Below are 23191 nucleotides of genomic sequence, written 5' to 3' on the forward strand. Positions count from 1 at the left end.
AAGCTCCCAAATTCACGTTAAAGATATTATACACTTATATCTTAACGCTTACTTTGTAACTCAGAATCTTACAGGTCCTGGAGGGCTGCGAGTGTTTTAGGACACAGTTACTCCTTGGAGGGCGGGGTAAAATGGACAATTACATAAGGTAAATAACTATAGTATCAGAGGTCTGAGTAAGACATTCAGATGAATTAGAGCAAGGGCGACAGAGAGCCTGCCACTCTCGGCCTTACGGCCCTAGATTAAGGTAACAGAAGGTGCCTAATCAATGCTCTGGAAAGAGTAAACCATGATCCTGAGGGACCTGTGCACACCTGGCCTTATCTCCAGTCAGTACTAAAGCCACCAGAGTTCCTGTCTGTGCGCCAGATGTGGCTAGAAACACGGGCGTTCATAGTCCCTACTCAACAGAAATAATAAGGCACTTCTTCTTTATAGAATTAAAATACATTAAAAAAAAAATAGAAGTTAGTGTGGTAAATTGCCATTTAATCTAATTATGCATTTAGAGACATTTAGACCTAAAAAAATATATCCTAGAGACACCTGTGCCAAAGGTTACCAAACTGGACCGTGCTTCCAAGTCGCCTGGGGAGCTTTTGAAAATACACACATTTCCAAACCCCGCCCCATATACCCTGACTAGAATTTTAACAAATGCCTGATTTTTAGAAATCCTCCGGCCCATTCTGATGAGGACTGCCCAGTCCCTCTGCCTTGCTTTTGAGGCGAGGAAATGGAGACCGTTTGAACAAAGTTGCACAGCATGCGATATATACAATAAAAATGGTCTCGTTTGTCTGCATGTGACTCATTTCCTTTTGTCCTCAGAAAACCCAAAGGTTAGTAGAAAGTACCTCAAAAGCGCTTTTGTTGACAGTGTGAACTGTACAAGTGGAAATCCTCCAGTTTCAGGGAGGCGGTATCTCCAGGCGCCAGCCCCCAGGAAGAGCAGTAACTCAGACACAGGGAGGTGACATCTCCAGGCATCAGCCCCAGGAGAAGCGAAACATTCCAAGGTACAGATGATAAAACTGTCTGCTAGGCCCTGTTTGATCTGAGCTCCCCGGATACATTTATCTCTGTACAAAACGTTACCGGCTAACTTCTGCTTCTTGTAATCTGCTTATTCAAGGATGTAGTAGGAGGCTTTCTAAGCTGCCTCCTCTGGAAGCTCGGGGCTGATCCCCTCTAGCCCTGCGTGGTAGAGAGTCAGTCACCGGCTAATAAAGGCTCATTATTAATCTCAATTGGCTCCGTGGGTCTCAGAATCGTTCGCGCCATAACAGAATGATCCAGTGAGTCTTATGTTGTGGCAGAGATAGCACAGGGATATTTGCTTCTCTTTGGGACAGTTTTAAGGTCACCGATAGTTAACGTTGGTAGATTAAAAATAATCAAATTAAAAAAATTTTTTTCGTAAGGTGAAAAGAAAAAAAATTTTAGAAACTCACCGAGGATGTCCTGTCCACTTCACAGCGGCTGCTCAGAATAAAACAGGCCTCCGCATCATCCATCCTAAACACAGAGAGAAAAACAAAATAGTCACACACCGAAATACCTGCGTATCTTCTGAAAAATAGAATTTCAATGTTAGTTCAACGCACACAAAGTACATGCAAACTCTGAGAACCATTAAGCGGAGATGAAAGTTAGGTTCCTAGGAGATCATGAGTGTTTGACTGTGAACAAAATAGTTGTTGAATTGGCTCTAGAACTCAACAGTTTATAATGACAAGTAAAACAAAAGTCACTTTACTCTCTTTAATGATTCTATACTTTTTTATATACAGCAGGTCCTTAAAAAACTTTATTTCATTCGGTGCCATTATAACATTGACGAGATGCTGTAGGAACTTAACGCTTGTTCACACCAACCAGCCTGTGGGTACGATCTGGCTTTGTGATACATCCGTACAGCTCAAGGATAAATCTGAGCTATATTTAAAACTTTTCGAGTGACAGGAAACATCAAGCAAAGCCACTTCTGCTAAGAATCTCGTTTGGCTTCCGAAAACCACAGGTGGTGTTTTGCAGAAGCCCCGACTTCCTGGTGTCCGTGTCCGCCCAACCACGCCCTCACTGCTTGTGTGGAATGACCCGCATGAGCTTTGACCTGTGTTTAAGACCGTGTCACCTGTACTCCAGGTTGCCTGGCACACGCCCAACAGGAAGAGAGCTACCAAGTAAGACCTGTGACCGTGACCTTTCTGATTTCTCCAGCCCCCAGGCAACACAAGTGTTATCTGCTCTGTGTGTGTGTGTGTGTGTGTGAGAGAGAGAGAGAGAGAGACAGAGACAGAGACAGAGACAGAGACAGAGACAGAGACAGAGAGAGAGAGATATGACGATTCCTGGAGCCCTGTGAATGAGTGACGTCCAGTGTCCTGTGCCCAGCCCTGCTCAGCTCCCGTAGACTCAGCCTGCGGCCTCGCTCATGGAGTCAGCCCATGTCATCGGTGGCCTTCCTCTCTTCCTCTTTTCCTGCTGCCTTCCATTTTCCCAGAACTCTTGTCTTTTCCAAAGCATCCTGTTTGCTCACGACATGACCAAGCTTTAGCATTGTCCTTTTGCCTCCAGTGATGTCTCAAGGTTAACTCATTCTGGGACCACGTGCCCATCTTCCCGGTGGTCCAGGGTCTCCATACAGCTCCCATCCAACACCACATTTCAAATGAACCAATTTCTTTCCCATTAGCCTTTTTCACCAGCCAGCTCCGCCCAGTACGTAATAGAAACTCTTTCGAATTTAAACCCTAACTCAAACTGCTTTGGCATTTTACACATTTAGCCCAAGATTTTTATTCGTGGAATAAAATTAGTGTTCAGAGATTTGGAGACCACTCTAAGGGCAAGTCCGGATGACCCCGCTCGCCCCGACAGCTTGACATGATGACACCATGCCACAGTCCCCATTGTGTCTCGTGGACACGGTCTACTGACCGTGAGACAGAGCAGCAGACACACTGATTTTATACTTTTAACTTTTCAATTTGACCAGCACTGGGACTAAGGCAAAACTCTGCATTGAAAAATACTCAAACATATTCTGCAACACTGAATGTTTCTAGAATCTGGAGGAGAGAAATGATATCAGGCTCTACAAGATGGAGGATGATGCTCGGGGGACCTACTTTGCTCTCAGCAGGTCTTGATCTTTGAGGGCTGAGCCTTGAAGATAGATGACCCTCTGTGACCACATGGGGATCTGTAGTACCCTTCTAACCTGCACATCCATTTCGGTGGGGCACAGAATCACCACGTAATAATCCTGTTCAAAACAGAGAGGGCAACGGGGTCGAAACAGCAATGTTCTCTTATGCCACACAGGTCAATGGAATATCTAAGAACGTTCTGAAATATGCTAAAATAGAAACGAGCTCTTGCTAAAGAATAAAAGTTTGCATTTAAAACCTGAGCATATATTGAAATAACACAACACTGTAATAAACATAACTGAGACGTATAAAAATCTCGTAAATCAATACATTCATCCTGACCTATTTTAATTTTATTAGTACCATGAAGAGAAGGTGATCAGTGCTTATGCTCACCACATATTTCCAGCTTATAAAGTTTTCAGTTTTAGGCTGATTCTAATATATATATATATTTATTTTTTGCATGGTAGGCAGAAGTGCTTAAGTATCATTTCATACTTCAAACCATTACTTTATAAATAGAAACAGTGATGGGGTTTTATATCATTTGATAATATCATGAACTGAGATGTTGAGACTTTTCGGAACCACTCATAAAAATATTGATAATACTGACAAAATAAAGAGTTTGAGATAAACCTATTTCAAAATAATGGTCCTTTAGAGAAAATATGAAGGTAATGTTAGTGGTATAAAATGGTATAAATGGCAATGAAATGGTATAAAGCAACCGATCTATATAGATTAAAATTCTCTAGTACACATTCATCATTTTATCACTGAAATATATCTAGTGGGAATTTTTAGAGTTTTAAGAATTCTCCATGTTGATATTAATCGATATCGATAAATTACTAGGAATCGAACTTTTCCCCAAATAGATTTTCTTCATCATGAGCAATCCTGAAATTATTTATTATGTATAGTAAAATAAAACAAATAGTTTCTCCAAAAAATGCAAATTAATTTACATGAAAACAGAATATATTGTATAATTTAAATATCACTTATAAATTAGTTTTTTTTTTTACATGTAAAAAATAGTATTTAAAAAGTTCTCCCAAGTATTCATGAAAAAAATCTATTTCAGATACGGATAGTTAGATATACTCAGTATTATCTTGTCTATTCTTTCAACACAAATTTATTTAGGAAACACAAGACATTCAGGTAGCTCTTTGCTGTTTGGGCAGAACTGAGTGCCTCAGGCAGCAAAGATTGTCCAAGTGTGCGTTGGCCCGCTATTGTGGCAAGTATTAGAAGTTTTTGAACATTTTCTCAAAATAGGCAGATGAAGATGTTTTTTTCTGAATTTGTGTTCTTCATCCAGCTAGGTATTGTCCAATTTGTGGTCATTAGTTTCTACTATAAATAGGACCTAGTTACACTCCAGGAAACAGAAGGAAAATAACTTCCAGGCTCTCTATCAGCAATACTGGGTAAAAGTGAAAGATTCAAGGGGACAGATGATATCGAAATAATTTTTTCATTGTTTTATGATATTTCATGTTCAATTTCACCGTTTCATAAAAATATCATTTATGTATTACCCCAGGGATTCTTTTAATTCAAAGAAAACCTTTCTTTGTAACATTAGCATAATTCCATCTGTCTTTTAATGTAGATACAGAAGGACACTTAAAATACTGTGTCTTCTGTCAGCATTTTTTTCTATGTTCCTGGTTATATTTGTCATTCTTCATTTACACGTTCTAAATTTGAGTATATAAATAAAAGTCCTCCAGAAGGCAGGAGGCCCCATCAGCTAATTGACTTCGACGAGACGTTAGTAGGTATGATCGAACATAACGCACCATGTAACGTGAGCATACCTGTAGTCTTGGATGAGCATAGAATTCGTTTAAAAAGTCCATAAGTAAGTCGATCTTCAGTGAGCTGACACACAGAACCACATGCTTTTCAGTCTGAGCTCTGTGCCGACTGTAATTTCCACCTGACTTTTGTCTCTCCATCCACAAATAAGCCAGCTGTTCAAACTGTAATGCATTTTTCACATATGAATGAGAAACACTGGACTCGGAAATAAAAATCAATGCAATGCATCTATTGTTTATTAGGTATACTCAATTTCTTAGGTGGAACTCATTGAGATGTAAATTATTAGCGGTCCCTCCAACAACGGAGCTTTCAAATGGTTGCCACAGAGGTCACTAATGCCTCCCAGAGGCTTCGGGTCTCCAAGGAAACATATTAATATATTTTCCTATTATATCATATCAGGGCACTGAGAGGTCTGTGTCTCTGCTTTATGTCCAGTAGCGTGTGCAGCGTGATTTGTCATGTGCGGGTCAAAGACAAATGCCTCATTGGCTTGTCTTCTATGTTTGTCAAGTTCATCCTGTATCTCGCGCAGTAAGACACCCTCACTGCAACAGTACAGGGGCCACATTCTGGCTGTACGGCAGCTGGTGTGTGAGGGAAGAGGGGTGTATAGGGGACAGATGTTGGGAAGGAAGACAGGCATGATTGGACAGGACTGGGGAGATCTTTTTTATTAAATTTATTGGGGTGACATTGGCTAATAAAATTATATAGGTTCCAAGTGTACGATTCAATAATATGTCATAGGTATATCATATTGTATGTTCACCGCCCAAAGTCAAATCTCTTTCTGTCACCATGTATTTGACCCCCTTTCCCTCTGATAACTACTAAACTGTTGTCTGTCTATGAGTTTTTCTCTCTCGTTTGTTACTTTCAGTTTTATATCCCATACATGAGTGAAATCATATGGTTCTCAACTTATTCTGTCTGACTTATTTCACTCAGCATGCTAATCTCAAGATCCAAGATGCATCCATATTGTCCTAAACGGCAGTATTTTATCTTATGGCTGAGCGATTTGATATTCCATTGTATATATGTAGCACATCTATGGAAAACATTATGGAGGTTCCTCAAAAAATTGAGAATAGAATTACCAGATGAACCAGCAATCTCTCTTCTGGGTATCTACCCCCCAAAACCGAAAACATTTATCTGTAAAAATATATACACCCAATGTTTATTGCAGCATTATTCACACTGGCCAGGACATGGAAACAACCGAAGTGCCCTTTGATAGACGATCGGATGACGGGAAGATCATTTTTTATACCTACGTAAAGTATATTTAGAGACAGTGTAGCCAAGTATGTAAGAGAATATGCAAGTTTTATTTGTAGGTGTCGTATCGTGTCGCTAGCCCATCCACCCAAGGACACCCAAAGCTCACTGTGGGAAAGAGCTAGAGATCGCCTCTATCTTTAATCTCATTTACATCTCTGTTCCTTTGCAATCACCTCTCCACTCCCCAAAATGCTGCATGATAGTTATATATCATCTTCCGATTTTATTTCAGTTGATCAAAATATGCAATCAGTTTTTATTCATTACAGTGTTTGGTTTTTAGATTATTTCAGGAATCAAGAGAGATCAGTCCTCGAGTTTATTTCCTTAATCTATCTATCTATAATTAAAAACCATATTATCCTATGACCTCATTATCATAGTTAAACATTCAATATTTAAATATACATCTTGAAAAACTGTAATGAAAAATGTAACCTATCGGTCCTGAGCAAAGGAGGAAGAACCCCTCAGTGTCTAATATAATGTAAAAAGGCATTTCTGAGACAATTTTAATTAACTGGCTAGCTATAATAATAGCCCGTGTTAATATATTGAATTAATAAGCCACCCTGCATTTCTATTAAACATGCAAAAGTTGATTTTATAAGACTCGACACATTGCTGTAAAATTTAACATGACCGTTTACCTGGATGGGTAGGACCACAAGAGCGACACAGATCATAGCCACCACGAAGAGCTTGGAGGACCATGTCTCAGGAGTGACATCTCCGAAGCCCACGGTAGAGAATGTCACGATGCAGAAATAAAGGGAGTCGAACAGATTCAGCTTCTTCCCTATCCGCTCCAGGTGCTGAATCCCACAAATGCTAAGGACACACATGAGCAGGCAGATTTAGACTTTCAAACTGGGCACATTATGTTTCAACATTACTCATTTGAAAGCCAAAGCACATTTCATAAGGCCATTTAATAGTTGGGATCTTATATGGTGCAGTTTTTTTCCCCTTAGGAAAATACAATTTTTAAGGTTTTTTTCTATATTAACTAAATATAGGATTATTTTGAAGTAAAAAGAATATCTTTAAGATAGAGAAGTACACAGAGTTTATTGCTACTTACAGAATTCTTGAGGCTAAGACAGTCTCCTCATTGGAATACCTTTGATTTCCATCATGCATAAACATTAATATTTTACTTATCTGTTAGCTATTTTCCCAAGAACCGTGAATGCTATCACCTGCTATATAAAGATTCGAAGCTATTCAGTGATTACAATCCACTTTAATATAGATTGTTATCTTCATCCACAGCTGTCCTGGGAGCCATTATTAAAACTGCCTCTTCTCTCTGATCACAATTGATGGATTTCCATTAATTATTATTTTTCGTCTGTACCCAGAAATGATTTTAATGATGGGCACAGATTTTCTGAGAAACCGAATCCAAGAACGTGCTCAAATGCAGCTCGTTCATTACCATAAAGCCCTCTTCTGTCTTGTCGTAAAAAGGATGTAGTTTTCAAAGACCAAGTTGAACTATTTAAATTTTATCCTGAATTGAAAGTAGCAAAGAATTTAATGATGTAGAATTTAAAAATAAATAATCACATCTAGTGGATATTAGTAAACATTCTGCTATCTTTAAATTTTCTAATCAAATTTAATGTTTTGTGACAGGACAATTAGTAATATTGTTTTTTAAAAAAGCTTCCTTAAAATGCTTGATGTTAGTGGATACCTAATTGTAACAAAATTTTTGTTTATTATTCTGTATCCCCTGCCTAAACATTCGAAATTAAATAATTTGCTGAAATTTAATATAGAAAAAATGAACTTAATATCATACCATGTTTTAACTTTTCATTTAGTTAATAGGCATGAAAGTTATTCAGATTCATTTGTAGTAATTGGCTTTGAAGTGGAAAGTTGCAAGTATATATAATTTTCTTACAATTTCTCTATTGTAAAAAATATCTGGAAATTTTAAATAAGAAAAATATTTGATATAAAACTAATAAGTGCTATAAAATTTTACTTAAATATACCATAATGGAAAATAGGTAACCTAATATTATAAAAGTATATCACATTTATTCATACAAATACATTTACCGATGGTTTACTGGGGGCAAGCCTTGTGCTGTATGTTAGAGATGCAGATATGAATATGACACTCTACACAAAAAGAAATTTCTGAAAACTAAAGTGAATGATTTTGACCTCAAATTTACGCTACTATTACTAATAATACCATAAATTAATAATCAAAAATTAAACTTATAACTCAATTAATGCTAAATTAGGTAAATTACATAAAATTTTCAGATCACCTGCTCCTTACCCAAAAATTAAATATATTAACTTCCTCATTTGGTGATTATGAGGATTAAATGTGCTCGTGCTCAGAGAAATGCCTGACACATAACACTCCTCGAATTCAGTAGTAATTTTGTTATTTAAATTCCAACCCCAGCATAAAAGAAATACATAAAAGAAGCACAAAAATGAGTCAGATATAAGGATCAAACATCTACACAAAAATATCACAAAGCCTTTGTTTTCAACTTGACAAAAAGAAAATAAATAAATGTACTATTAGTAACAGAGTCAGGGCCGTGGAAAGAGTAGATTCAGGAAACAGCTGTCCCTATTTGCTGTGGATTTGCTAACCCTTTTCCAGCAGCAGATAAGTAGTCACCCCCGGATTAACGAGGAGCTGTTAGCTCGTCCATTCTCTTTTCCAAGCTTGCAACTCTCAACTGTTGACGAGTGGGAATGGGCAAGCGGGAAGGCCTCGGAGGAGAAGGGTTGGGCAATTTGCAGTGTAAACCCGCAATCTTTAACTGTTCACAAGAGCTGTCCTGCTGACACGAGCTGACCTTTGGAGGGTCACCGCTGTCATTTACGGAAACTGACAGTTAATTCTTGGTAGCGCAGTCAGGAGAAAAAAAAAAAGATTAGGCACTATTTCTGGGCCAAAATGTCAATATTAGGCCAGTGACGAGTTTTAAAAAGAACTACTTATCACTGAGATTGCTTGACTGAAGCGATCTCCTTTGTAATTACAGAAAAGGCTGCATGTATGTAGATCATATACGCATATATGTAGATCATATACGCATATATGTATGTAGTTCACTAACCGAGGTAACTACTAAGAATATCTTTATATGGTAATATTTTAAGATTTAAGTGTTAAAATAGTAATATTTAGGGGAAAATCCCAATAGATTTTTCTTTTTATATGTTTTTACACATACACTCACACTTCACTGTTATCGTTTAAATAGCTACGTAATTTTATGTAACTTGTGGGTTTCCTATTTTATGATTAAACATAACTATCTTCTGGAAATTTGATGCATTTTGGGAAGCAGGGAATTGCTGCCATGAACATATTTATGTTTTTCTATAATTGTGGTCGATATTCGCAACGTTGAGCTTAATCTGGACTTTCAAAACTGCTTCACGAAGCCATTTCTGTCTTAAAGTAATTTACTTTTACGTGAATACCCTTCGGGACAATGTGTTTTTAAGATCGCTGCCATGGAATAAAAACCCTTTAGGAACTGTATGGTACAGTTCATTGGTAAGCTCTCGAGAGGAAGATATCGGGCCAGCTCAAGTCACGGGCCCAATATTTTATGTGGTTTTCAGCCAGGATTTGTTGATCTTCTAATATGACCTATAGAGATCAGGGGCTAAAGGCAGTGATAATAATGACACGAAGTAGGGAATATTAGGAAAATTTTGCAGGTGGAGAAGGGTAAGAATTATTTCATTTTTGGATATGTCGAGTATCATTCCTGTAAGGCAAGCATGTCCAATCCAGGTGATAGTATGTTTTATTACTATACTTAAACTTATAATAAACCATTCTCGTACTTTCTAGGTAAACCCTACTTGGTAATTTTGTTACAGTTCTAATATTATCAATTCTAAAAAAAAAAATAGTAATATGCACTTGTTATAAGACAAATAACAAAGATTTAAATGAGAAATTGTTTCTGTCCATTCCACTCCTATCTATTCTTGAGGTAATTAATATTTAGTAAAGTATCCTTTTGCTTGTTTGATATTTGTTTTGTTTTTAATGAAAATACACTTTTGATTTCAGTTGGCAATTTATTACTCTAGGGTTTTCATATCCATCTTTGGAAAGGGATCTTGGTCCATAGTTCCGTATCTCACTCTATGTTCCTTGAAAAGCCAGTTTGGCACACGTTAACCAGACACAAGGCTCTGTAGTCAGACACATCTGGCAGCTCTGGGTTAAGCATATTTTATTCAGCAAAAGACTTTTCCGATCCTTTTAATGAGTTAATGTTTGTTACAGCTCAGAGAATGAAACGTTTATAGGATTAACCAAACGAATCTGCTAACTTCTTAGTTTTGAGAGAGTATCTCAGAGGATTAAGGTTTTATGAACTGAATTATAAGAATGTTAACTCATACCTTGTGCTTTCCTTGAGTGTACTAGAATCCCAGTTTAGCTTAATCATTAAATGACATGGATAATATTTTACCTTTGTGCATGCCCTGAATTAACTGTTCCTTGAAGGAATTTAATAGTATAACTGTTGGGCCCTGAAGTTTTATTTTTTTAATGAAGATGAAAAGATATAATTTTTTAAACGTCACAGTTTAAAAGTGTTCTATCTCTACCTTTAATCTCAATACTGCTTAAAAACCCAGATATTTGCATTTTGGAAAGAGCTACTATTCCATCCAGAGATCCATAAGAATCATTACGCCTCACTCATCATTCCTTGGTCTTCACTGACTTCTACAAATCTGAACCTGAGCACGTTAACAAAGTACAGTCACAGGCCCACAGCAGCCATACTGCGTGCTGGGTAATGACAGAAGCAGCTTCCTCTCTCTGCTCATAAAGAAGCTAAGAGAAGAGAACACTTTTTTTTTATAAGCACTGCAATTATTTGAAATGTGGATCACCAAATTGTGCATGCCATATGGAAAGGAGGACTCCAAATTGTATCTCACTCAAGATAATTTTAGTTAAACCATTCCCATGCCTGCAAAACTCATAACCACATTAATTTAAAAAGCATCAGGCCCCATTTTGCACTATATCCATGGAGGCATGATATATAGCATACCAAGCATTTAATTTTGAATCACCCTCAAAAACAAAAAGACTGTTATAAAGTGAAATTCGTTTCTTAAGTGTCATTTTAATATAATGTTCCTCCATTTAGAAGAGCTGACATCTTAATTTATGTATTTTTAAATCTAGTTTTTTATCCTTTTACTCTTTTATGTTCTTTTCACTAGTGAAAAAAGATCACCCAGGTAAGTGATAGAAATTATCTAAGATTACACCAGTATCAATAGGGTGGTAAATATTCTTTCTCATCTTAAATGCTTCAACTAAGGGAATTATAGGATCCCACATTGTTCCTCGGCAGTCCTACGGAATGCATTTCTTTTAACAAAATTACATTAGTTTATTAAATTTCATGTCCTTTCGCCATTAATGATTTAAACAAAAAACATCTGCTGAAGGGTCTTGGTAAATTTCTCATGGACTCATCAGCCTTTGGCCCATCACTATCCTAACTAGTACACAGGGGGAAGCAGAATTTTCATTGTTGTTCCTGGTGGGAAGAAGGAAGCTTATAATTATGTGGTGTTTTGTTCTGTTCGCATTCCTCAGCTTACATGCTACACCGAGCACGTATTTATAATCACCCATAATCACTGATTAAGAAATGTGTACCGTGTCTCAATGTAAAATGTGTTTTCGAATGTGAATTGGGGAAAAAGGTAAATAAATAACGGCGGTAAGGTAAGAAATGATTAAAATAGATTAAGGAGACAAAATCATAACGATCAAAGGTCATAACGTGGTGTAGTCAAGAATCAGGTCATATTCTTGAAACTCTCACTTGAGGAACCTCCAATATTCAGAAATTAAACAGTTACTGGGAAAAATGGGGACTCATATCACCAACAGAAAGTATTATAATTATTTTTATATTTTTAAAATAAAATGTAAGTCAGTAAATAAACAATGTGGTACTTACCTTATATTTCTATTAATTAAAATTTTTTTTATTTACTACTACCTCCTAGAAAACTTTCAGGATTTTTCTCTCCTGAAGCTTCAATAACGTACTTACTATTGTAGTTTTGCTCTGTTTTAGATCATCGGCACTTGAAAAAGTTTTGCATTTATTTGCTAGCCTATTTATCGAGTGCTACTAAGTGTCAAGGACAGTACTAGGCACTAGGAGAGCAATGGCATAAAGAGAAACTGGCATGAGGGCTTCCTTGATGGGACTAAAGGTCTAGTAGAAGAGATAGAAAATGATGACTAAAGGAAATATACATAAATTTACAAAGGAGAGTCCCCTAGTGCCATGGTTTCCTGTCGTAAGAGAACCATGTGGGTCAAGCTTCAAAGAGAAAGTGACATTTACATTAACATAAAGAGGATGTCAGACGTCGTTCTGCAGAGAAGGTAGTGCATTGTGGGAAGCGGGGAGGTTAGTGTGATGGAGGACGTGTGTGTGTGTGTGTGTGTCGGGCGGGGGAGGGATTGGACTTCTGAGCAGACAAAAAAATCAAGGATGTAAGATGAGAATGGAAAGGATGGAGAATTCTGATCGCACAGGAAGTTTAGAACTTAGCCAAGAGCTTTTGTATTCACCCCAAGATACGCGCGCAGGACGTCTTCAAGCAGGTGGGGACGAATCATGTTTCTATTTTGCAAAGGTCGCTTTGGTGGCCGTGAGATGAAAGGCTTGGAATAGAGCCAGAGGGAAGGAACATAGTAAACCAGTTACAGGGCTGTCACTGTAAAGAGGTCATGACAGTGTAGGTAAGCGAGCTGATGGCTGAAAGGGACAGAAATGGGTGGATTCGCAAGATATTTAGGAAGTAAAATCCATGGAGTTTGTTGACTGCTTTGTGTGACAGAACGGGTGTTAAGAATGATTTCCATTTCTCTTGGGATTGTCCCAAAGAAAAGACAGCGTTTGCTACTTCATAAACATGGAAAATTTAAGGAAGAAACAGCGTACACTTGCTTTGGGGCATATTTAGTTTGAGGACTCTAAGAGGAAATGTCGCAGAAACAGTTGGAGGATGTGAAGGAGGTAATTAACACCGTAGAAACTGGCCTAAGACAATTTGGTTGTAATTACCAGGTTCTTTTTGGTACATATCTATAACCTCTAAAAAGAAAATTTGAGGCTGCAGCCTGACCCCCATCCCTAACTTGCTGCCAAACAGAATACAGTGCAAGCCTTAGACAAAATTCTGTCAAATAGAACGCTTATTAATTCATCTCTGTTCCGTAAGATCAAAAAGCTCCTGTCCTCCGTCTATCTGTGCCTCACTCATTGAACAGAAGGCTCATTTTTACAACAAAAACGCAAGAATGTTCCAAGGGTAGGTTCAGCTAACGACCTTTGTGGACTCAGATGACCAAGTCGTCAGATCTCCAGTCCCGAGGCTCCCCTTCCCTGAAGGGTGAGACCCCTGCGTTCACCACATTCTCACGAGCTAATTATGCTAGAGCGGAAATAACCGAACAGCACTTTCTTGCCAACCACATGTCTTGAAAATATTTCTCATTTCCCTTATGTTAACTCGTAAGGATTCCGACACGGATATTGATGACTAAAACTTCTGACAGCCCAGCAATGGCTTCCTAATTAGAGTCTTTCACAGGCATGCGAGACGACCCTGCCTGGGTTTTAAGTTGTAGGGACACATACATACCACACTACCCTGAAATATGTTTGGGATTACAAAAAATATAGCTAAAATACATTACAAAAAATATAGCTAAAATATAGTCCTACAAGAAAAATACGAAATGAAAGGGCTGAGGACAGATCGCTGAGAAACTATGCCAGTTCGTGGTGCGTTATAGAAGAAATTAAGCTCTCAAATGACACAGAAGAGTGTATAGATGTGTGTTTGTGTGTGTACACACGCCTATGGCGTACGTGCTTGTGTGGGTGTACCGGTGTGCCCCACGTGCCCATACGCACGCTCATCGCCTTCACGGCGATGATTCTTCATGCACAGAAGACTCAGCTGCGAAAAACACGTGGCTTTGGTTGAGTATGGCCACAGCGTAGCCTTCAGAGTGAGGCTGGGGAGGGAGATAAGGCCAGAGAAGTAACAGGGACGAATCATAAATCACTTTATCTACAACACTGAGGAATTTATAGTATCCCAAAGACTCTGAAGACACAAATGGAGAATTTCAAGCAGGAGAATGAACGACATGATCAAATCGAATAGTGGTGAGCTCATTAATAAAAGCCTGCCGACGCCCTGCGTAGCTGCTTCTGCCCCAAGCACCAAGTATGTTTATCCTGGACTCTTAGTGTTTGGGCTGACAGATGTCCTTTAGGACACCATCTATGCACATTATCCGCATGAAATACAGCTCTGAGCGAAGGAAATAATGGATGTCCAGGAGCTGCTAGATTCAGTTCTAAAGCATCTTCTAAGCTGTGAGCCCTCGCCTCCCTGCAATTTTTCTTTTGCTTGATTTTTTAAAAGTTATTTGATTCAATTCTTAAAAGTGAAGTGCACTATCAACGGTAATTGAAAAATAAAAAAATTATTTTAAAAAACATAAAAATATTTAGGCAAGTAAAAAAAATAAAACGTATAGCCAATGAAATATTCGCTTTACACACCATTAATTCCCATTATATATTTAAAGATATGTTCATGTTTAGAGTTCATAAAAATATACATGCCAATTCTCTTCAGAAAAGGTTTGATTTAGCAATGGATTTCTTTTTTAATATCAAGAAATTAGTCGATGAACATTCAATTTATATGCACCCCCGCCCCACATGTAAACTGTGAAATGGCACCAAATCAATATCGGCTGATTTAAGCTGATTTATACTCATTTATCCCGACCCCACAGAAATACTGTGCGAGTTACTGCTGCGTAACAAAACCGAACTCAATTATTCAGTCCCCATTCAACAGTTTCTGGAAATAAGCAAAGCAAAAAATATTTATTTTATCCGAAATGGTCCCATTTAACTAGCCATTAAGAACAAAAGAGAACACAGAGCTTAATGCGTTACTTCGCAAGGTGAGAATCACATAACAATATCGACTCTTATTTTTACAGAATCATTTACTTGAATCTGACATTTTTAAAATGTAACATTAATATGTCCTATTCGTTAACAGGAGACCTTGGTCCCGTGATAAACACTTCTACTTTCAAAATACTCGATGTCTACTTAAACTCAATAGAAAGATTTCCCCTTTCTAATGATGGCTAAGTGAACCTATATCTACTTCATAGAGTATAATATTCACAGATAAATCTGTAGCGTACAAATATAATGACGGGGGGGTAAGAATACTCTTGACAAGTATCCGACTGGTTCATCTGAGCGTTCGCATAGCTTTTCTATCGATGGTGAGGATTTAATCGCTTATAAGTGAACGTTAAAATAGATCGATATCTATGTGGAATGGTCTCCTAGGTAAATAATTATTCTTTTTCACTGGAAATTACAACTGTTTTCCTGATCATTGATATTCGTTCAAAGAGCAGTTTCAGGAGGTCATCGACATATTCTAAACTAAATTGACATATTCTAAACTAAAGGAATTCACCAGAAAACATAATTTGTGATAACATTAGATGATGCCCATTTTGCTTCTATAGCTTCAATTTTTAAAAAATTATAAGAGTTTTATCATATCAGATTAGTTATACTCAAAGAGATTAAACTAGCAATTAATATTGCGATTAAGATACTACCATTCAAAAAATTTTTTAATCGTTTTTTGCATGAGAAAAGAAATTAAGGACAGTGATAGCATTTTAAAATCCAACATATGCAATAAATATGCTACTTCCTTCTTACTCATTGTGATATCCATTCAGCTCAAAATTTTCACTTAACAGACATTATCCTAATAGTATTATCCTTATTCTTGGCAACTATGAATGTCGTAAAATGACATCACTTTGACGACACGGCTGTGGAGGTTCTGAGGTCACTGCTTGAGAACTGATCTAGTCCAACCCTGTCCTCTGCAAAGGCAGAATTTTGGAGAGGAAAGAGGCAAAAGCTTGTCCTAGGGGCTCCCTACTCAGAAGAGGTGACAAAGTTTTTTGTCACTCCTTCCCAGCTTTGTAGAAATCGAATAACGTAAGCCCTCTCCATTTGGAAAGGGAACATTTGGAAAGCAGACCTGTATTATTTTAGAGCAAAACCGTCACGAAGAAAACAAGTCACCTCAAAGCACTCTGTGTATTAGGTGCCATGTTCTACATCTTCCTTGATGTCAAAAGAAAACAAATCCAGCATCTAGTGACCTACATGCTAATTCACTAGTCCGAATGTTCCACATAAGATGAAATTTGATGAAGCTACGTTGCTGTTCTTTCCTAAGTGACAAATTTGTCTACAGTCTCTTCCGTTTAGGTAATGTGAAGAGAAAACGCTGCCTTAACATCAACCTTTTTACTGCTGCCTGTCTTTAAGCAACTGGAATGTAAACTTCTCACAACCTTTGATGTATATTTTAAATACCTGTGGCAAGGAGGAAGACGTGGCTGGCATGGGAGAGAATCACAGTCCTTCATTCTTAATTTCTTTGGACATGACTGAACTTAAATTCGCCATTTTTATATCTTTGATCAAATATTTTGTCCGAAACGTACCCATTCAGTATCATTCCATAACCATTTCATTATAAGTAAAAGAAGAAAAACCTAATTTCTGATAGCAGCAGATGATCAAAGGGAATGATCTACCCAAGGCGGAGGGAATAGAGAGGTGCTCAGGCCCCTGGGGGTGTCGTTAAGAAAGGTTTCATTAAAGATTCAACGTCTGAGCCGAGCCCTCAAGAAAGCCAAAAGCTAGTGACGATGATGCAAGGCAGAGAGTGCATTAAGTTAAAAAAAACAAAACAAAACAAAAAAAACCCAAGTCAGGAATTAGAATATCATTAAGTGACAAATAAGAAAGCAGAGGCATGGCTGCCCATCGGTCCAGAGGATGTGTGGTGTCAGTTGGGGACAGAGAGGTAAGCGTGGCCGGGCCGTGGGCAGCCTGAGAAGTGTTTTCATCTGTCTGTTTGATCTAAGTGTCTGGGGATACAGATGGAGGTTCACAAGCGGGTAAGCATATTCTCACTGCTCTGTGGAAATATATTGTCAGAGACCAAGGAGGTCAGCAGACAGGCCAGGTCATCCAAGAAAAAGAGAAATGGCTTTTGACAAGTAGTGACCGCGCAGACAGAGAGGCAGAGGCAGCCTGGAGGGCTCGCCCTGGGCCCACAAGGCTTGCTCATAGGATGGATGTCACCGGTGCGCAAACAGAAGTCAGGATGATCTCGAACACTTTCGTTTTTTAAGGGGCCGAGTGATTAGGGGGACAATGGACCGATGAGGCAGAGGGAAAGGGTGCCTGGACAGAGAGAGGAATGGAAAATGTCTTGACCTGCTGACGTTACAGCTTCCAGACGGTTTCGGACGCCACACGCTCGCCCCAGCAGACAGAGTGACAGATTCTGTGGAGCAAGCACAGCCCCAAGAACCTTCTCGCCAACTGTTCCCGGGTGCCAGGAGAGGGAGTTATGTCGGGGAAGATTAGGCGTGGCTGTAAATTACCCCTTCACTGCTCTCCACGTTCTGATTTATCTCCTGGGAGAAAGTCGACCCCTGTAGGCAAAGAAGCATCATTTGTACCACAAGACATCGTCCCTAAAAAGCCTTCCTTTCAGGCAGCCGTCAGGCCTCCCAGGCACAGAGGACAGATCACACACGAAGCTGAATCATTCCCGGTGTCCCATTTGCTTTAAAAATTGCTTAATTCCTTCCTCCGACCTTGTCTCCTCTCTAGCCCAGAGATGGTATTGCAGAGCGACGCAGGGATGTTAAGGGGACTCATGAAGACGCCAAGCCAATAGACAGGAAGCCAGAGCTGTTTCTGCATTATAAACATTTTTATACAAAACAACGTATATTAGCGTCTCTACATCCTTCTGCCTCTAGAAGGAGATTCATGATTTCTGCAGGGAATATAGGAAGGGAGGAGGTTAATTCTGTGGAAGAACTCGCGTTCTTCCTTCTGATGATGATAACTAAGGAAAACGACATTGGTCTCCCCATCTCTGCCACCTCGATGCTTAATCATCAGATTTATACCTCATCCCTACTATGCTGATGTGTCGTTTCTTCTACGTCCGTTATAATGACCCAACTTCATCATGCCTGTTTTTAAAACCGGCAAACCTTTTGTTGAAGTGTATATGTTTTCCTCTCTGCTTTTAACATAGGAATAAATAAAGGCTCAGAGAGGCTTTTAATTAAAGTCACAGAGCAAGAAAGTGACACAACCAAGATATCTTCAAATTCGATGAATTTCTGTTTTTACCTAAAGTCCCTCAAATAGCAGTATGTATATATATACACATATATGTAATAGATATATTACACACACACACACACACACACACACACACACGCCCCTGTAAAAAATAAAAGCTAACAGAACATTTCTTTTTGCTCAACTAGAAATCTGCCCCCTAAATTATGGCAATAAAAATACTACTTTTATGTTTGAATAGTACTTTATAATTCACCAAACGCTTTTATATAAATTAGATCTCGATTTGTATAGTTAGTCAGCTCTGAGTCCTGTTTGAATTTATTATTATAAAATAGAAAAGATTTAGAGAAAGGCAAATAAACAACTCAAAAAAATCCCGAGGACAGAAGTTAAAGCATTTGGGAAATATCTGGCTTGAAGGAAAGTAGGCTGAGTGTTTCGATTGTGACTATAAAGGATAATTAAAAAGCAAGGATTGAAAGCGGGTTTTCACCTTCACAGCAGGCACACTAGAGGGAACAAGCTCATATGAAATTCAAATGAGATATTTAGAACATCCTAAAATCAATTTGCTAGCAGACCAGGAACCTAAAAATAAATATGTTAAACTTATATATAAAGATGTAACAAAGATCCATAATAATTATAATTCGATGGGCTAACAGAAGCTGTAAAAAGAGTATCAAGTGGCCACATGAACCTGGACTATTAGGAATAATCAGGAAGATTCTGTACAGCATTTGCAGAGAAAAATGTTGGCGAAAGTTTATGTAACCCTGAGGTAGGAGACGGCATCAGCCGAAGCAGTGAACGCAGAGAAGGCGACGTTAAAATGAACCTCTCGGCACTGAAGCAAAATACCTTAAAATACATTAGCAAAGATTCTGGGCGAGAAAGAGGGTGGATGATAATACAGTGAAATAATTGAAAGAATTTCATGAGAGGAAGTTGCGAGAACGGCAATGATACATATTCCTGAATGTAAGGATTCTAAAAATCAGTCGAAATGCAAAGTGTCTGTGCAATTTCAGAAGTTGGGCAACACGAAGAGAATAAGAAAAAGACAATGAAAAAATGAGGAATTTTATAACAGGAAAAATAGAGTCGACGGCATTTTCAAAAGATGTATGAATTCTACACAGATTTGGGCTTAATGGTAAGGACATGCTTTTATTATGAAGAAAACATACTATAAAAGCTCTGACGTTGACTAAGCTTTAAAATAGACAACCATCTGGGTTGGATGGTGTAGCGAGGGCTATATTTGGAGAAGTGGAAAATAAAAAATATTCTCGGGTTCATTTTAGTAATGTCACTCTTGATTAAAATCTGCTACCATTACATTTTGATCAAGTTCTCCTTGCATTTTCACGAATTTTTACTTGATATATTTTGCTGCCAACCTTTCTGGGACACATAGGTGTCCCTTATACATTGTGCTCTTCGTCCTAGACGATGCGTCTTACTGGCCTGCTAAGGCTTTTGTTTTGCTTTGTTCTTCATCAGAATCTCCGCTTTGCTCGTGCCTAGGTGCTCTTTTCAAACTCCCTATCCTAATGACTATCTAGATGCTGACAATCTGCCTCGCCTCGCCTCGCCTCAACCCCTTTCCTGAATTCCAGGCTCCGATAGATCAATGGCTACACAGCACACCTCATCTCGGGTTGCTAAAAGGCATCTCGACTCCTGCGGACTCTCTTCCCCTCTTTATGTGCCTTTCCAGATTTCCTCATCCTTGGGCATGGCACCGTCATTCAGTCAGTTTCCCAAAATGCAGCCCTCAAAGTCATCCTTCCATTTTTATCTCGCACCTTATATCCAATTCGTCATCAACGGTGCCACTTCATTTTTTAAAAAAGTTTTATGGCAGTAAGAACACAACACAAGAGCCACACTCTTAACACATAACGTACAGTCGATGACGTGAACTTACAGTCATGGCATTGATTAGTGAAAAAGGCACATGACGAACCCAGAGTTTTAAGGTTCCAACTTAGCGATTTTTACCATCATACCAAAGAGCAGGCACACCTTCAAGCTTATTGAAGAGAGCAATTCTGTCATCATTCTGGTGTGACAACAGCCATCATCCAGGGGGGAACCGAAGTCCATAATAAGTGACAGCAACTATGACAACTGTGTTTAAGATCAGCTCGAGTGAAATGCACAGGATAATGAAAAAGTTTAAGCATGGACTGGACCACGATGCAGAATCGTTCTTATGGATCGTAGAGCTCTTCGTTTTTACCAGAGATTTGTCACACATCATCATGAGAAAGCCAGCAGGTGACACAACTCCATCTACCACGTGTCCTGACTTAGATAAGACTGCACTCGCTCACTGCCTCAGAGTGCAGGTGAGAGAGCACCCAGGTGAGTCATGGCCTTGAAGTGTACCCTTCGCAGCAGTGATGGACCCGGGCTCTGAAGTGTACCCTTCGCAGCAGTGATGGACCAGGGCTCTGAACGGTGATGAGAACTAGAATTAGAAGGTGGGGCTCTGGGCACATGGAAGGCAAACGGGGCTGTTTAAGACCCAGCTCTCAGGGCAGCTAGACAGGTGCATTGTGAGACTTACAGCTTATCTCAGCCCCAACTTGCAACTGAGTCAAACCAACCCTATTGCACTGTCATATATATTTTTGGTTAGTATATGGCTGCTTCACTAAAAAGGCAATATTAAAAACCAGAAAAGTAATCTAGGCATTGAAAAATTATACTAGATAAGCACACATTTCAAGTATTTAAAGAATTTAAATGAATTAAATATAGTATTTTTAAAGCTTCGATGGTAGCTTAACTTTTTTTTTTTTTTTTAAGAAAAATAGTGTTTATTTTTGAAACGTTCGCGAAGAATGTTGGATTTAAGAGTCTGCCATGAGGTATACTTCTTTACAAAACATTCGGAAGTGTTATCTTTGACACAAATGCAATGTTATGTAATTCTAAAACAAAATCTGAACATTTAATTAAGATTTTAAAATACAGACTTATGTTACCCGCTTTAAAACGACTAAAAATCAATTGATTTGCTGACTTAAATAGATCCTCTATATAATAACAAAGGCACCTTAATTACTAATCACTGACTGCCGTGCTTTAAAAAATTTGCCTCTTTATAAAATGTTAACTACGCATTTAGTTATACAAGCTTTTCAAGCTTTGGAAAGGCTTATAAGGAAAACATTAATTTGAATGAAAGGAAATATCAAGACTGTAAACTTTTTCACCACCTGGTAAATGTCAATTTATACAACAAAATGTTTTCAGAGAAAAAGAAGTCACGTGGCAGAAATAAATAACCTTAAGCATCCATGCACTCCCCATGAGCCCCATTGTTATGTACAGTTGCTTGAAAAATTTAATTAGCAAGAGCGTCCTGTGCTGTGAGCATCTAGTGCTTTAACTTCAGGCTTGTAATTCAGACACTAGCATTCAAACCAGCCCACACCTTGTACTTTGGTACTTATTAAATGGATACCAATTAAATTGCTCCAAATAATCATTTTTCATTTCCTGTAGAGTATCTGCCTAAAGCCTGATATTTCCCATGGAATTTAAAATAATATGAGATGTTGAGATTTTACATTTTCTAAGAAGAAATGGTATTTTTGTGGTAACGATAAATTTAGTATTTTTATTGTCGAAAGTAGGTTCTTAATCGACGGGCGTTCATTTTAGGTCTATGCAAAAAAAAAAAAAAAAAAGTGAATCATGCCATAAACTATTCATCTGAAGTCAACATGCACTGCAATTTTGTAATTCATGAAAAGTGACCATAGCTCACCCTAAGCCGTGATGTACAAACATGCATTTTCTTTATTTCAAAATAACAGATGTATTTAGTTTTGCTAAAATTAACAAAAAGACTAAATAACGGTTAGAAACGTGCTGAATTTGAGGTCCTGATTATTCACACAAAAGAGGAGGTGATAAAATATTCTACAGTTAATCAAAAACATCTTTAAAAATCAATAGATTGTCATCTTAATATCTTAGTAAACTATAATTCTCCTCGAAATGTTAATTATGGACCTTAGACAACTAAGGTTTATCTTTTTGTTTGACCTTTCTGTGCCTCAGTTTCTCGTCTGTAAAATGATAATAATACCTGCCATAGAATGTTATTGTGCAGAATTAAACAATTTAATACACACAAAGCAATAGAAATTTGTCTGGCAAAGAAGGTAGACATTAAATAAGCGTTAGCTATCATTTTTATTATTAGGACACTTACAGATCTCTTTGGGAGCTGAGCATTCATGTCTAATGCTATCAACTGATTCATTTCTTACCTTAACTCTTTCACCAAATGTTTCCTTTCCTTAATTTTATTTCTGAGTTGGCTAGATTTTGTTCTATTTTTTTTTTTTTTCAATGAGACCTCACGTATAATAGTTCTCCAGGTATTCATTTTTTTGAGATTATCAGCTAATTGCTTTTCAACATGGATGACCATCTTGACTGGTATAAAACTAATGTCACAGAGCCTTTCCCTCTGAACTCTTCTGGTAGAGACCATTTGAAGCCATTGGTCCTGTGGTTGGTGCGTTGTGAGCTGTGGCTTTCTCG

General features: G+C 38.1%; 1 protein-coding gene across 1 annotated transcript in view; it reads right to left on the bottom strand.

The window, feature by feature from the left end:
* LOC105301694 (potassium channel subfamily T member 2) overlaps nt 1–23191 on the bottom strand; it is a 211494-nt gene that overhangs the window by 104150 nt on the left and 84153 nt on the right. Inside the window, exons 8-11 of the mRNA XM_023520107.1 lie at nt 6944–7124; nt 4997–5161; nt 3138–3274; nt 1458–1521 (exon numbers count right to left, since the gene is read on the bottom strand). Coding sequence (XP_023375875.1) covers nt 1458–1521; nt 3138–3274; nt 4997–5161; nt 6944–7124 — 547 coding nt within the window. The remainder of the gene's footprint in view (nt 1–1457; nt 1522–3137; nt 3275–4996; nt 5162–6943; nt 7125–23191) is intronic.

Source organism: Pteropus vampyrus, unplaced genomic scaffold (assembly GCF_000151845.1).
Source record: "Pteropus vampyrus isolate Shadow unplaced genomic scaffold, Pvam_2.0 Scaffold248, whole genome shotgun sequence".
Taxonomy (NCBI): Eukaryota; Metazoa; Chordata; class Mammalia; order Chiroptera; family Pteropodidae; genus Pteropus; species Pteropus vampyrus.